A 15,029-nucleotide genomic window follows, 5' to 3' on the forward strand; every position below is an offset into this window, starting at 1 on the left:
CTTAAAAATTCAAAAATCATACTCACTTCATCCCGTTTTATGTATCGTCATTTTCTTTTTAGTCCGTCCCAGAAAAAATGTAATTTTACTTATTTAATAACTATTTAAAGACACAATTTCACTTTATCCTTATTAATCTCACTTAATTAAATAATAGTACAGTATGTCCTTAGCCGGGGGTTTATCGAAAACAGTCTCTCTACTTTATCCGAGGTAGATGTTGTTTGTTGTTGTTGTTGTTGTTTCCGAATACATCAGTTAAAGTAGTATTTTGTCGTAGTTTTGTTTCTGTCACTATCTGTTGTTACTATCAATTTTTGCTTATTGTTTCGTTTCATCTTTTTCTAATTATTTTTATCTTTGAACTGAGGATCTATAGAGAACAACGTCTCTATCTTACCTTCAAAATACGGGGTAAACTGCATACACTAGGTATGTTATTGTTGTTTCTCATGACGTGTTCAATGTTTATATTGAAATTCGATTAATCTGAATTCGAATTGGTAGAGTTTTCCTTGAATAGTTCTACACGAGTAAAATATTAGTATAATATACTTAAAGACGTTTCTTAAAAAATCGAAAATCATACTCATTCTATCCCATTTTATGTGTCGCCATTTTCTTTTCCGTACGTCCCAAAAAGAATATCACATTTTCTTATTTGCTAATATTTAAAAACATAATTCTACTTTTGGGACCCCATTTAATTAAAAATAGTAATAGTATATTTTTTTAATAAAAGACAATACGATATGCATCACCAAATTTTTTCACATTTGTTAAACTCTATGTACAGTCAAAGTACGCCACATAAAATAAAAAGAACGAAGTAATAAATAAATGAATGAGATTAGTATACTATCTTTTAAATATAATAAATTTTCTTACTACTTTAAAAAATACAGTGAGCGATGATATATTGTATTTAATATCAAAGATAAAATAATTAAAAACAAATAAATAAGTAAATATAGAGGGAGGGAGTAACAATAAATATAATAAATTTTTAAAAAGTAGTTCATTTTTAAAACCTTATCTCTCCTCTCTCTCTCTCTTCTTTCTCTCTCTACTGTTTTTACAAAAATTTCACCTTGAAAAATACTTGCTCTTCCCGGCACCGGCAGCAAATTTATTAAAGGTATAAATCCAAATTATTATAATTTTATTTTCATTTACTTTAAAGAATTTATTTATTACCCTATAATTTTGTACTTCTATTTTGTAAAAAAAAAACTTTTTTGCTAAAAAAAATGTGTATGGAAAAGTAACATAAACATTGCAAATTTTTACCCGTAATTATAAAAATCTCTACTAATTATGTATCTTAGTTGAATATATTGGGAGCTAATTATGTATCTCGATAGACTTAGTTGAAAAAAAATGTATTGGGAGCTAATTGTGTATCTTAGTTGAATGTATCGGGAGCTAATTATGTATCTCGACAGACCTAAAGTCGAAAAAAAAATGTATTGGGAGCTAATTGTGTATCTTAGTTGAAGGTATCGGGAGCTAATTATGTATCTCGACAGACCCAAAGTCGAAAAAAAATGTATTGGGCGCTAATTGTGTATCTTAGTTGAATGTATTGGGAGCTAATTATGTATCTCGACAGACCTAAAATCGAGATTTTCAGTTATTATGCAAAATGTTGGGATTTTGTGTAATTAAGCTTCAAACTATCGGGATTTTTGTTGTTTGCCCAGCTTTTATTTCCTAATGGCTGATGTAATTTTTATGTGAACATTTCCTAATCTTTTTGAAATAGATTTTGTATATGAAACAGCATAAAAGAGTATTACTCACTCTATTTCAATTTGTTTGTCTGATTTTATCTTGGCACAAAATTTAAGAAAATAGAAGAGTGTATCAAAATGTATTTTAATCTTTTAGCCTTAAACATGTCATGCGTAAAGTTGAAATTAAAGAATTGTCACAAAAGTAAAAAAAAGTCAATTCTTTTTTGAACGAAAAGTAGGACAAACAAATTGAAACGGAGGGGTTACTAAAAATTATAACTTTTTATAGTAAAAGAATACTTCCTCATGTGTGAAGTTGAAATTAAAGATTTGTCACTCACCTATGTTGCTCGGACTCTTCAAAAATGTCAAACGGCTGCTTCTCGGGTTTGCCAAATAGTGTATTTTTGGAGAATCCGACATGAGTGCGACATCAAAAGTGAAGAGTCCACGTAGCTTAGGTTGTCACAAAAGTAAAAAGTCAATTCTTTTTTGAACAAAAAGTAGGACAGACAAATTGAAACGGAGGAAGTACTGAAAATTACAAATATTTCCTCGGTCTCAAAATACTTGTTACTTTTCGCTTTGGGAGATTTAAACTGTGTCAACTTTGACCAACATTTTTAAGATGCATTTTTTCATCCGTATTAATATAAGAAGAATTGCAACTTATAGTACTTTTTGTATAATACTGAAATATCTAAATTTTAGTTTTGACATGTTCAGTTAGTCATTAGTCAAATTGACTCTAAGTGAAACTTGACGAGTTTTTTGGGATGATTGAATATGTAGAAGTGTAGAGATTGAGAATTTAATGGTAAAAGGGTTGTTGAAGATTTTAAGAAGCAACTCTTTGAAGGTATAATGTTAGTAAATTGGATTAAAGTTATTTAGGAAAAGTGGAAGTTTCTTTTAGAAGTAATTTACCACATGTAAATTTGAAGGGTCTAGTTAGGTGTAGAAAGGCTTTTTCTTTCTTACTTTCATGTGTCGGTTACATTTCTTTTGAGCCGAAGATCTATCTGAAACAACCTCTCTGTCCAATAAAGGTAGAGGTAAAGTCAGCGTACATCCTAGCGTACATCCTAGCCTCCCAAGACTCTACTTTTGGGATTACATTGGGTATATTGTTGTTGTTTTTGTTGTTGCTGTTAAGTAAGTGTAGAAAGCACATTAGCAAATTTCTCGCGATATATTGGAGTATGTGCTAACATAACTGCTTCTAGTTAGGAGGGTTTGGGTGTGGTGGGTGCCTTTGGTTTGTTAGTACATAGTGTTATTTTGTGGGTGTCTTATTTCTGTTATTCTATCTTGTTTCATGTTTTATTACGACTTTGTTTACTGTCCTTTGTCTTGAGCCGGGGGTCTATCGGAAACAACCTCTCTACTTCTTCGGAGGTAGTGGTATGGACTACGTACATTTTACCCTCCCCAGACTCCAATATGTGGGAATACACTGGTTTTTTTTTTTTTTGTTGTTGTGCTAACATAATTTCGTTTGCAACTTCTTTGTTCTTTCAATACTTTGATATGATTGACAATTTCTAGCTTTAGAGAACTCTTAATTTGTATAAAAGGTCGATTAATCTCGTGTTATAAGGAACATGAATAGAGCAGAACTGACACAGGTTTCATATAGCGGTAATCTGGGATTGAGTTATAGTTGAATATGTATAAAGACTCGTAGTCATGTTGTGTTTTTTTGTTGTTAAGTTTAGGTGTTTTTGGATTTGCGACTGTTATTTAGCTGGATCATGTTTAAATGTAGGTGTCGTAATCCAAATATTGAAGCGCGAAAACCATCTCGACCCTTCTTTCTTGTTCAGGGTACATTTGTGTTGTAGTGAACCTGAATAAAGTAGAATCGACACAAAGGATTCATATAGCGTATTCCAACTAGTCTGGGACTGGGTCGTGGTTGAATATGTATATCGTAATACCGTGTGTCTTAGTCATGTTGTGTTTTTTTGTTGCTGTTGTTAGATTTAGGTGTTTTTTGGATTCAGAAACTGTTGTGTAACTGGATGATGTTTAAATGTAGGGGTCGGAATCCAACTATTAAAGCGTGAAATCCATCTCGACCCTTCTCTCTTGTTCGGGGTGCATCTGTATGTGTTCTTCAATTAAAAAATGCAAATCTCACTAGCCACAACAATCCCAAAAGTACCGTCATTCTCGACATTTTACCATTCGACCTCACACCAAGCTCAAAACAATGTTCAAAAACCGAGCCATGGTCTCTCAGCGCAAACACGCATCAGTCTTCCAGCTCCATGTGCTGTCAAAAGTTCCTCTACTGGCTTCTTGTCTGCCATTGAGCGAGCGATAGAGGAAGAAGAGTATAGAAAAGCCAGGGCTGAGGTAAACCGGAAAGGGTTAAATGTTGAAGGTTATTCAATTGAAGGACAGTCGATTGGTGGGCACGAGACATGTGTTATTGTGCCACAACTAAAGGCTGCTTTCGATATTGGGAGATGTCCTTCAAGGGCTGTTCATCAAAACTTCTTGTTTATCACTCACGCTCATCTCGACCACATTGTAAGTTTCTCGTCTGTTTATTCTAAGATTTGAGTAACGGATGTTCTCAGAAAGACGATATTTGTTCTTTTTTCCATGTGATTTCTTCACTTCCGTTATTTATATGCCAAGGGTCTATCGGTAAACAACCTCTCTACCGCCCAAGGTACGGGTAAGGTTTGCTTACAGTCTACCATCCTCAGACCCCACTTGTGGGATTACATGGTTATGTCGCTGTTGTTGTTACGTAATAATCCATGGGCCTACACAATTCTTGGTACAAAAAGCACACTTCTTCCCATGGCTTGTTTCGAACTTTGAAGCCAGCAGTGACTTTTGCGATATCTTCTGATACAGGGTGGACTTCCTATGTACATTGCCACTCGTGGCTTGTATGGATTGAAGCCTCCGACTGTCTTTGTGCCTCCTTCCATAAAAGAGGATGTAGAGAAGTTGCTTGATGTTCATAGATCTATGAGTCAGGTAGAACTCAACGTGGATCTCGTTGCTTTGGATGTAGGTAAATATTTCGTTTTCTTTACATGCTTTTGTTCTCCGTTTAGTTTTCCTATCTCCGTATGTAAAACCTTTTGCAACTTTCCACTCAGGGGAAACATATGAGATGCGGAATGACCTCGTAGTAAGACCAGTTAGAACTCATCATGTTATTCCCAGCCAGGTCTGTTTGCATCAATTGTCTGGATTGTCCGTTTTTTGTAGACTAGCAGTTCCAAGTTATCGACTTATTATTTCTTTATCGGGTTTTCCAGGGCTATGTGATATATTCAGTACGAAAGAAGCTGAAGAAACAATACATTCATCTCGAGGGAAAAAAAATTGAGAAACTGAAGAAATCGGGCGTTCAGGTTCATACGTTGTTACATAACTCGTTATGGTATGAACGGTGACTATAATTGTTCTCTTTTTCTAATGAAAATGTTCGTTTGTTAGATAACAGATAGCGTGTTGTGTCCAGAAGTAGCGTTCACAGGAGATACAGCATCGGATTTTTATCTTGATCCTCGCAGCGCTGATGCTTTGCGGGCAAAAATTCTTATAACCGAGGTATAGCTGGTGTTATGAAAGTTTTCTTTATAGAATTGCACATATTTGAAAGTTAACACCTGATTATCAGCTAGTTTTATCAAAAGCAAAAGCGCAAAAGTAATCTAAGGTCCATTGGGGCTTTAAGCGTAAATGAAACGTGGGCTTTAATGTATGACAAATATTTGAACAAAGAAACTGAAAAAAAAAATTACGATAAAGTGAAATACCAGTTGTTTAGTGTTGCCTCTTCAGAAGAGGCTCATTGGAAAGGAAAAGTATGTCTTAGAACCTTGATGACGACACTGAAGCGCACATTAAGCGAGGTGAAGCACTCAACGCGTTTTGAGCCTCGCTTCAGGGCTTAGCGCGCCTTTGCTAAAACTGTTATTCCCTCCGGATCAGATCATTTGGTAAAGGTTGAGGGACTTGTGTCTTAAGTCACAGGCTCGCAGGTTCGACCCCTGCCTCAAGCAAACTAACTTCGGTAAGCGTAGACGGGTAAAGGGGCGGGTCCATCATCCCCGGCGAAGCGCTCAACACGTTTTGAGCCTCGCTTCAGGGCTTAGCGCGCCTTTGATAAAAACTGTTATTACCTCTCCGGATCAGCTCAACTGGCAAACGTTGAGGGACTTGTGTCTTAAGTCACTGGTTCGAGCCCTGCACCAAGCAAACTAACTTTGGTAAGCGTAGAAGGGTAAAGGGGCGGATCCATCATCCCCGAGTTCTAACGTCATAGTTCTTTAGCTGTGAGTCCGTCAAACGCAAGCTAGTTTATCCTTGTAATGTTGATTGGCTTAGTGACAATAGAAAGTTCAAAAGCTTTGTTGCTCGGACACTCCAAAATTGTTGCCACAACTGTGTCAGATTCTCCGAAATGCACTATTTGTGGAGTATCCGACACCCACCCGTTGACATTTTTGAAGAGTCCGAGCAACATAGGTCAAAAGACAATGCAATTAAGAAGCATTCTGATGCAGCAGTTATTTTCTTCTTGGACAGGCAACTTTCTTGGATGACAACTGCAATGTCGAGCATGCACGAGAGCACGGTCATACTCATTTATACGAGGTATGTCTGAATCATCGAAACTCTTACATAATATTAGTCCTGACGTTGAATACAACTCTTCTATCTTTGGCTCGAGTGACAAGCTATACGTGTATCTGCAACTTTCGGAATTGCAGATAATGGAGCACGCAAAATGGATAAGGAACAAAACACTCGTTTTAACCCATTTTTCACCGCGCTACACTATTGAGGTAGTCGACTCTGCCTCAACGTTAGTGATTTGGTGTAAACACCAGATGATGGTGAATTTTTCCCTCCTAAGTATATAGTGTTTTTCGTCGATTGCAGGAAATTCGACAAGGTATATCGAAGTTGCAACCCCAGATATCAGCCAAAGTGGTTGCCTTAACTGAGGGCTTCAAATCAATGCACTTATAGTCTAAGTTGTTGCGGACTCTCCACTTTCGATGCTGCACCCGTGTCGGATTCTCCAAAAATACACTAGGTTTGGCAAATCGGACACGAACGCACCCGTTAACGTTTTTGAAGAGTCCGGACAACATAGCTTATAGTCATTCTTTTGATCTTCTTTTGTAAGAAAGCTTACATGAGTACCTAGTTAGTAGAGGACAATTCATGCCGAAGGGGAGTCATGGCGTAACTGATAAAGTTATTGTCACATGACCAGCGGGTCATGAGCTCAAACTGCGAGACTCAAAGTCTCTGGTAGAAATGCAGGATAAGGTTGTGTACTATACGTCCGTCGGTCCGTGTGGTCCAAATCTTTTCTAAACTCCACACATAACAAGAGTGTTAGTGCACCTTATAGAAGAAATATGTTGCATATTTTTGGATTGCTTTATACTATTTTCGATTTTTTTTGTCGAGCCAAAGATCTATCGGAAATTGTCTCTTTACTTTTCAGGTAGGGGTAAAGTCTTTCTATACTTTACGCTCTCTAGATTTTACTTTGTGCTTATGTTATGTATGTTGATGTGCTTTTATTTTTCGCAACAAAAAGAATATTATCTTTTTATTATTAGAGAAAATTTTAAAAAATAAATTTATTCGTGACCCTCAAACGAAATGATTTTATGATTATACAAATATTTTACATTATTTTAGATAATAAATTTCGAAAGCCTTTTTTTTTTTTTTTTAAAACTGTACCAAGTCAAATGACGTGACATAAATTAAGGAAAGAATTTTTTATTTTTATTTTTGACAAGGAAGATCTTTTATTTATTTGTACAAATTTTGCTTTTATACTCATTTAGGTTCAAAAATAATAAATTTCTAACGCTTTATTTATGTTCCAAAATTTATGAGATTTTTCAAAGTTTAAAAATATTATTTCAAAATTACCCTATAATGAGATTTTTCAACAGCCTGCCCTATAAGTAACGCTTTAATTAATTTTCACGTTCAAAATTTATTTATTTAAAATGGAGGGAATCCCTCGATAACACAAGAATCAAATTATTTATTTTAGGATAAAAAATTAATTCTTTTATGATGAAGGGAATCCCTAGATAACACATGAATCAAATTATTTATTTTATTTTAGGATAGAAAATTAATTTTTTTATAATGAAAGGAATCCCTCGAATCAAATTATTTGTGGTCAAATTCGTGAGCCAAATTAGCGTTATTAATTATATTTTAAAAATATAAATTTAAGTATATACATTTTTGTGTTGTTATTTAATGATAGATGTAATATTAAAATAACATAATAATATTTCTTGATTTCATAAATGAGATAATTAAATTGAAATAAATACTTTCTCCGTTCAATTTTACTTGTCACATTCATTAAGAAAAATAATTAGTAAAATGACTATTTTATCGTAGTACCCTTATTAAGTGATGTTTACATTGTATGTTGAAATTAATTTAGAAAAAAAATAATTAATACTAAGGATAAAATAGAAAAAAAATTATTTTTTCTTGATATGTCAAAAATGATCAGTAAAAATATAAATACAATAAATTTAAGTTATTGAAAGTTCACTAAAAGTTGTTCGAATATTTTACATAGATACCTTAACTAAAACTAATACCTACCTATTGACTTTTGGCACTAAGTGTATAATCAAAAATAATTTATTCATTTTTTAATTCAAAAAAAAAATTCTTAATTATTATTTTTTTTATTAAAAAAAAAGAAAAGCAAGTCCCACTAACTTTTTCTTAATTATTAGTTTTTTGATTAAAAAATAAAAGAAAAGCAAGTCCCACCATCTTTTTCTTAAATATTATTTTTTTGATTTGTCATTTTATGTGGGGGTTGGGAAATTTTCTCCTTTTTCTTTTTGTTGATTAGATTTTTGTATTATTAAGGGTTGAAATTTATTTAGCTAGTTGTCTTTTGTGTACCATCAGTAACAGTCGTAGTTGAGGTGTCTAAGTAAAATATTTGAACAACTTTAAGAATCTATCGATGACTTAAAAAGATGCCATAATACGTATTACATATATATATACATTCAAACTTGTCATCAGCTTACGAGAACACTCCAACTTTAAGAGTGTATATCTAGACACCTTAATTTAGATCTAAGCAAACAACATACCCAGTGTATTCCCAAAAAGTGGGATCAGGATCTGGAGAGGGTAAAGTGTATGCAGTCCATACCGCTACCTTAGATGAAGTAGAGAGGTTGTTTCCGATAGACCCCCGGCTCAGGATATAACAGTATAACAAACAAAAACATAAAAGCACACTCCACACTGAGATGATTAGAGTGCTCGTACCACTACCTCAGATGAAGTAGAGAGGTTATTTTCGATAGACCCCCGGCTTAGGATATAACAGTATAACAAACAAAAAAACATAAAAGCACACTCCACAACGATATGAATCATCAATTTTGAAAGGTGGCAAAATGATCATAAACAAGACTGTTCAACTAACACAACGGAAACGAGTTAAGATGTCTGGATATGCGTATTCAAAGAAGTGTTTACTTGCCGACCAATGCCTTTAATCATTCTATAAAGAGCTTCACTTACCTAATCACTCACACACACACACACCCAAAAAAAAAAAAAAAAAGTAACACAGCAAGTCAACATGGCTGTGGAACATTCACCAAATCTGAGAGTTCTAATGTTTCCACACTTAGCATATGGCCACTTCACACCTATCATTGAGGTAGCCAAGAGTCTCACAGACAGAGGCTTCTCCATTGAATTGTGTTCAACTCCCATTACTCTTAGTTTGATCAAGAAAAAGATCCCACACAAGTACTCTTGTTCAATTCACCTAGTGGAACTTCACTTACCAGACTTGCCAGAACTTCCTCCGCAATACCACACGACAAATGGCCTCCCAGTCCATCTTGGACCAGTGCTCTTTAACGCCCTCGCGATGTCAGAACCACAGTTTTACCAAATCCTGAAAGATCAAAAACCCCATGTGTTAATATTTGATGTCCTGCTACCGTGGGCGGTAAAGGTTGCATCTAGTCTCAACATCCCAGCGATAAAATTTTGCGCTGAAAGTGGAGCTAGTTCTTGTTACTATGGTCATCGCTTTATCAAACCAGGAGCGGAGTTCCCTTTCCCAGCTCTCTATCTCAAGGATTACGAGAAGGAGATAGAGCGCTACATTGTGAATAAAGTGGAGGAAGAAGAAGAAGGTGAGAGAATCATGCTGTTGAATAGCTCTAGAGCAATAGATGGAAAGTACATGGACTATCTTTCTGAAATAGGCCATACAAACATCCTGCCTACTGGAGTGGCAATTCAATTTCAAGATGTTGAAGATATGGAGGAAACAGAACTCACTAAATGGCTCGGGAAGAAGAACGAGCATTCAACTGTTTACGTCTCGTTTGGGAGTGAGTGTATTCTGAAAAAGAAAGAAATAGAAGAGCTAGCTTACGGGTTAGAGCTTAGCGATGTTCATTTCGTATGGGTTGTAAGGTATCAAGGAGGAGAACAAGTAGTTAACCTCGAAGAGGCACTTCCTCGAGGTTTTCGTGAAAGAATCGGAGAAAGAGGAAGGATAGTTGAAGGATGGGCTCCACAGGCAAGAATTCTAAAGCACCCGAGTATTGGAGCATTTGTAACTCATTGTGGTTGGAATTCCACACTCGAAAGCATAATGTTTGGTGTTCCAATCATAGCTTTGCCTATGAACTTCTGCTCAGATCAGTCTGTCAATGCTAGAATGGTTGTGGAGAAAGGAATTGCCGTGGAGATGGCGAGAGACGGAAATGGGAAGCTTCATAGAGTTAATATAGCCGAGACTCTTAAAAATGTGATTTGCGGTGGAAAAATTGGGGAAGATTTGAGGGGGAAGGTGAAGAGTCTTGGTGAGAATATAAGATTGCTAAGAGACGAAGAGGCGGACAAAGTTGCTGAGGTGATAAAACAGGTTTATGAGAAGAATCAGTCCAAGAATGCCTTAACATGATTCATTCAAGATATAACAAAATGCATCAGCAGTAACAGAGGCAGGTCTAGAATAAATTCAACTAGTTGAACTGAATCTATTGCTTTTGTGTGTGTGTGTGTGTGCGTGAATGACCTCCTTTGTACTTGTGTGTGTGTGTGGTTTTAAGCAGTATCTGCATATGTCATCTTATGGTGATATGAATAAACTCACTTGTGTTTCTCTTTTGTTTCACTGATTCAGATGTTAGGCCATTAATATCTGCTTTCTTTTACAACAACAACAACAACAAACCCAGTGTATTCCCACATAGTGGGGTCTAGGGAGGGTGAAATGTACGCAGTCCATACCACCACTACCTCCAGAGAAGTAGAGAGGCTGTTTCCAGTAGACCCCCGGCTCATCTGCTTTCTTTTGCAGAAAACAAAAACAAAGCAGGAAATAATGAAGATAAGGTCACTGTTCCTGGTTTCTGCAACTTTCTTGTAGCAGTGACTAAATAGATCTAGCCCTTATTTGAGGGTTCTAAGTTTCCCTCTGTCACGAGTGCTTGGCATGTCTTGCTTTTCGAGAGTCAAACTACATGAACTTAAACTCACATTTCACGTATTGATATGAGAAAAATTGCAACATATAGTATTTGTTATATAGTTTTCAAATATCTAAACTTCAATGTGCTAACCTACTAGTAATAAATTTAGCGCCACGGCACAAACAATCACACACACAAAAAATATTGCACAATCAGGTAGCGGCTTCTCCATTTGACTTGTGTTCAACTCACATTTATATAAGCTTGAAAAGAGTTCCACAGAAATACTCTTAATTCAATTCAGCTAGTGGAATTCCAGTTACCAGACTTGTCTTGAACTTCCTCCTCCTCATTACCACACAAAGCAATCATGATGAAAAACCACAATTTTACCAGATCCTGAATGATCAAAAGCCTGATGTGTTAGTGTATGATATAATGCAACATGGGTTGAATCTAGTCTCAATATCCCAACAATAAGACTTTGCCTTTCCAAGTGCAGTGGTTTTGTTATTTTGGCAATTTCTATCTCAAACAAGGAGTGGGAATTGTAGAAAGTTGAACAAGTGGACACACATCCTACGTGGCGATTCGGGTGACATGTCACATAGGATGTGTGTGCCTACTTATTCAATTTCATGATAGTTTAAGTACCTACTTACACGCTCAAAGTTGGAGAGCATAGATATCAGCTAAGGCAAAGTTAAAAGGCACATTTATGTATTATGCATATTTTAATGTGCTGTCACACCTGTATGCATGCACTGGTTAGTACACTGAGATACCTGAATAAATGCACCGTTTTTCTCAGACATGCATCTCTTTCTTTTCAAAATTTTGGAGGAACATTACGTGGCTAAGCTTCATGCGGACACGTGTATAGTTGCAGTGCGACAACATATCCAGATGTTTCAACATGTTCTGTTTATATTTATGTCGTTTTAAAATATATTTGCATTGATAGTAACGAAATATACATGCAACAAACATAGTCAGAAACAAGTTATTCAAACAATTTAAAACAAGCATATGCAAGCTATACCATTCATGAAACTAAAAACTACAACAACAACATACCCAGTGTATTTCCACATAGTGGGGTCTGGGGAGGGTAGAGTGTACACAGACCATACCACTACCACTACCACAAATGAAGTAGAGAGGCTGTTTCCAATAGACCCCCGGCTTAGGATCGATAATGAAACTACAAACTAGGTAAGATAATTTAAGTGAAAAACCTGTGTTAGATGACCTTATTGAACAGAATCTTTAATGTGCTTCCACATCTGTATGCATACACTGATTAGTAGGCCAGGGCCAATAAATGAGAAAATACATAAAGTCCTCTTTAGTACCTATTTTTCAAAAAGGCATAATATATAAATGTGCCCTTTAACTTGGCCACAGCTGGCATCTGTGTCCTTCAACTTTGAACGTGCACAAGCATAATATATAAATGTGCCCAACAAATGAGGATTTGCGGAGGAAGGCGACGAGTCTTGGTGAGAATATAAGACTGCTGAGAAAGGAAGAGATGAATGAAGTTGTTGAGGTGATTAAACAGGTTTATGAGAAGAATCAGTTCAAGAATGCCTTAACATGATGCCTTCAAGAGAGAACAAAATGCATCGGCAGTAACGGACCCGCGTCTAAGATAAATTCAGCTAGTTGAACTGAATCTATTGCTTTTGCGTGTGTGTGAGCGCGTGCGCGAATGACCTCCTCTGTACTTTTCTTTGGAAGTAATCAGAAGCAAGTTATTCTTGCTTCACCATTCAGATGTCAAGGCATTAAAAATCACTTTCTTTTACAAAAAAACAAAAAAAAAGCAGAAAATAGTGAAGAAAAGGTCACTGCTCCTCGTTCCTTTCTTGTAGCAGTGACCAAATAAATCTAGCCATAATTTGAAGGTTCTATGTTTCTCTGTGTGTGTGTAATGGTCAGTTCTATCCACATTTGGAACAGAAAGATTAAGCAATTTACACGTTTCCTTGTTTCTTCATTGGTTACAAGAACCTTTCAGTATTTAATAGAGAATATTTCAAATGGATACAAGAGAAAGGAAGCGTTACTGCAATATTTATGCATGCCATAAAGCTACCCTCATGGTCAAATCTGGCACTTTTCTAGAGCTAGCAAAGTGATTTACGTGATATTTATTAATTCAAGTGCGGGGGAAAACGTCTTTTTTTTTTTTTCCTTTTAAATGTGGACATGAAACAAGAAAGGTAGGGTAAGGTCTCTGTACAACCTACGCTCCCAGATCCCCGACTTACGGGAATACACTGGATTAGTTGTGGTTGTAGTATGAGACGACATATAGAAACACAAGTAAATAGTAGTGCTCAACTGCAATAGGCAAATAAATACCGAATGGAATATTACTATCAACGTAATGAATCATTGATCTAATGAAGATATGGTATTTACCGTTCCATTTGGAAGGACTCATCTTGTTCACTTTGACTGCTTCCTTGGTTTGATACTGATATTAAGTCCTATAGATCATTGAATTGCCGTCGTCTAGTTCTTTTTTCTCTCTTCCTCTTGGCTCGGATCATAGAACCTAGTCCTGATTGAAGTCGATTTTGGCTATAAATCGGTGACAGACTTTCCTGCATGCAAGCTTCAAGCAAGAGTTTCTCATCAATCCTTCAAAGGACACCCTCTTGCACCTACTAGTCTATCCGAATGGAGCAAATATCTAAATGATTAACATGATATCCTTTTTCCCCGAAAAGAAAAAGAGATCATTTTAGTAATTATTGGATGTACCGCTCATTTTAGGAAGATGATCTTCCACGAAAAGGGAAAAAAATAAAGAAGAGAGATTATGTTAGTCCATTATTATCATTAAATGTGTTACTCTTCAAAAACAGTAGTCTTTTTGTCATGTGTAAGATTCTCCAAAATGCACTATTTGTGGAGTATCTGACACCCACCCATTGACATTTTTGAAGAGTCCGAGCAACATAGCTTTATATTGTATCTATTTTACAGATGTACATACATATCCTCGCTTTTACCTCCAAGCTTGAGTTCTGAAATGAAAGTAATTTGGAACTCTGAACCTGCTACGAAAAGACCTGATGATAATTGCAAAAAGCACCACGAACTAAATACATAAAGTGATTAAACAAATTCTTGCAGAGGATTAAAGTAGCAAACCTGCACTTAGCATGTTTAAGTACTGATGAACCGCGTGTTCTTTAGTCCTTCTGGAGACCGCAAGCATGAGTTTCAAACTCCCAGAACTACAGATGTTATTCGCGCAAAGAGTAATGAAGCTCCAAGAAAGGATGAGTAATACAACGCAAAAGATCAGATTAGTTTTCCGTAAAATCCCAAACCTCTTGCATGGAAACATCCTCTAAAAAGGGCAGCCCGGTGCACTATCGTTCCCGCTGTACTCAGGGTCCGGGGAAGGGCCCCACCATAAGGGTGTATTGTACGCAGCCTTACCTTGCATTTCTACTAGACGTTGTTTCCGAGGCTTGAACACGTGACCTCCTGGTCCCATGGCAGCAACTTTACCAGTTACTCCAACGCTCCTCTTCTTGGAAGCATCCTCCCAGAAAAAATGAAAAGATCAAACAAAAAACACACAACTTTTGATCACTTCAAACCTCGGGTTTGTAGTTGATAAAAAATCTAGCACTCAAGACAGCAGAAATTTAGAAGGAAATAATGTCTTCTTTGGGGGAAATACAAGATTTGGAAGGAATCAAGGTTCAACAACAACAAATCCAGTGCAATCCCACAAGTGAGGTATTGGGAGGGTAGAGTA

General features: G+C 36.1%; 2 protein-coding genes across 2 annotated transcripts; both read left to right on the top strand.

Annotated features, from left to right (window-relative positions):
* Positions 1-985: 985 nt before the first annotated feature.
* On the top strand, positions 986-7,232 carry LOC107871382 (tRNase Z TRZ2, chloroplastic). The gene is made up of 9 exons (XM_016718308.2): positions 986-1,138; positions 3,778-4,274; positions 4,611-4,773; positions 4,862-4,932; positions 5,024-5,119; positions 5,205-5,318; positions 6,300-6,368; positions 6,485-6,559; positions 6,657-7,232. The coding sequence occupies exons 2-9, from the start codon at positions 3,867-3,869 to the stop codon at positions 6,744-6,746; spliced, it is 1,086 nt and encodes a 361-aa protein (XP_016573794.1). The 5' UTR covers positions 986-1,138; positions 3,778-3,866; the 3' UTR covers positions 6,747-7,232.
* Positions 7,233-9,184: 1,952 nt separating this feature from the next.
* Positions 9,185-10,932, top strand: LOC107871381 (beta-D-glucosyl crocetin beta-1,6-glucosyltransferase). Its single transcript, XM_016718307.2, has one exon. It carries the CDS (start codon positions 9,385-9,387, stop codon positions 10,729-10,731), a length of 1,347 nt encoding a protein of 448 aa, XP_016573793.2. The 5' UTR covers positions 9,185-9,384; the 3' UTR covers positions 10,732-10,932.
* Positions 10,933-15,029: the final 4,097 nt, after the last annotated feature.

The sequence above is a fragment of the Capsicum annuum genome, chromosome 5, assembly GCF_002878395.1.
Source record: "Capsicum annuum cultivar UCD-10X-F1 chromosome 5, UCD10Xv1.1, whole genome shotgun sequence".
Taxonomy (NCBI): Eukaryota; Viridiplantae; Streptophyta; class Magnoliopsida; order Solanales; family Solanaceae; genus Capsicum; species Capsicum annuum.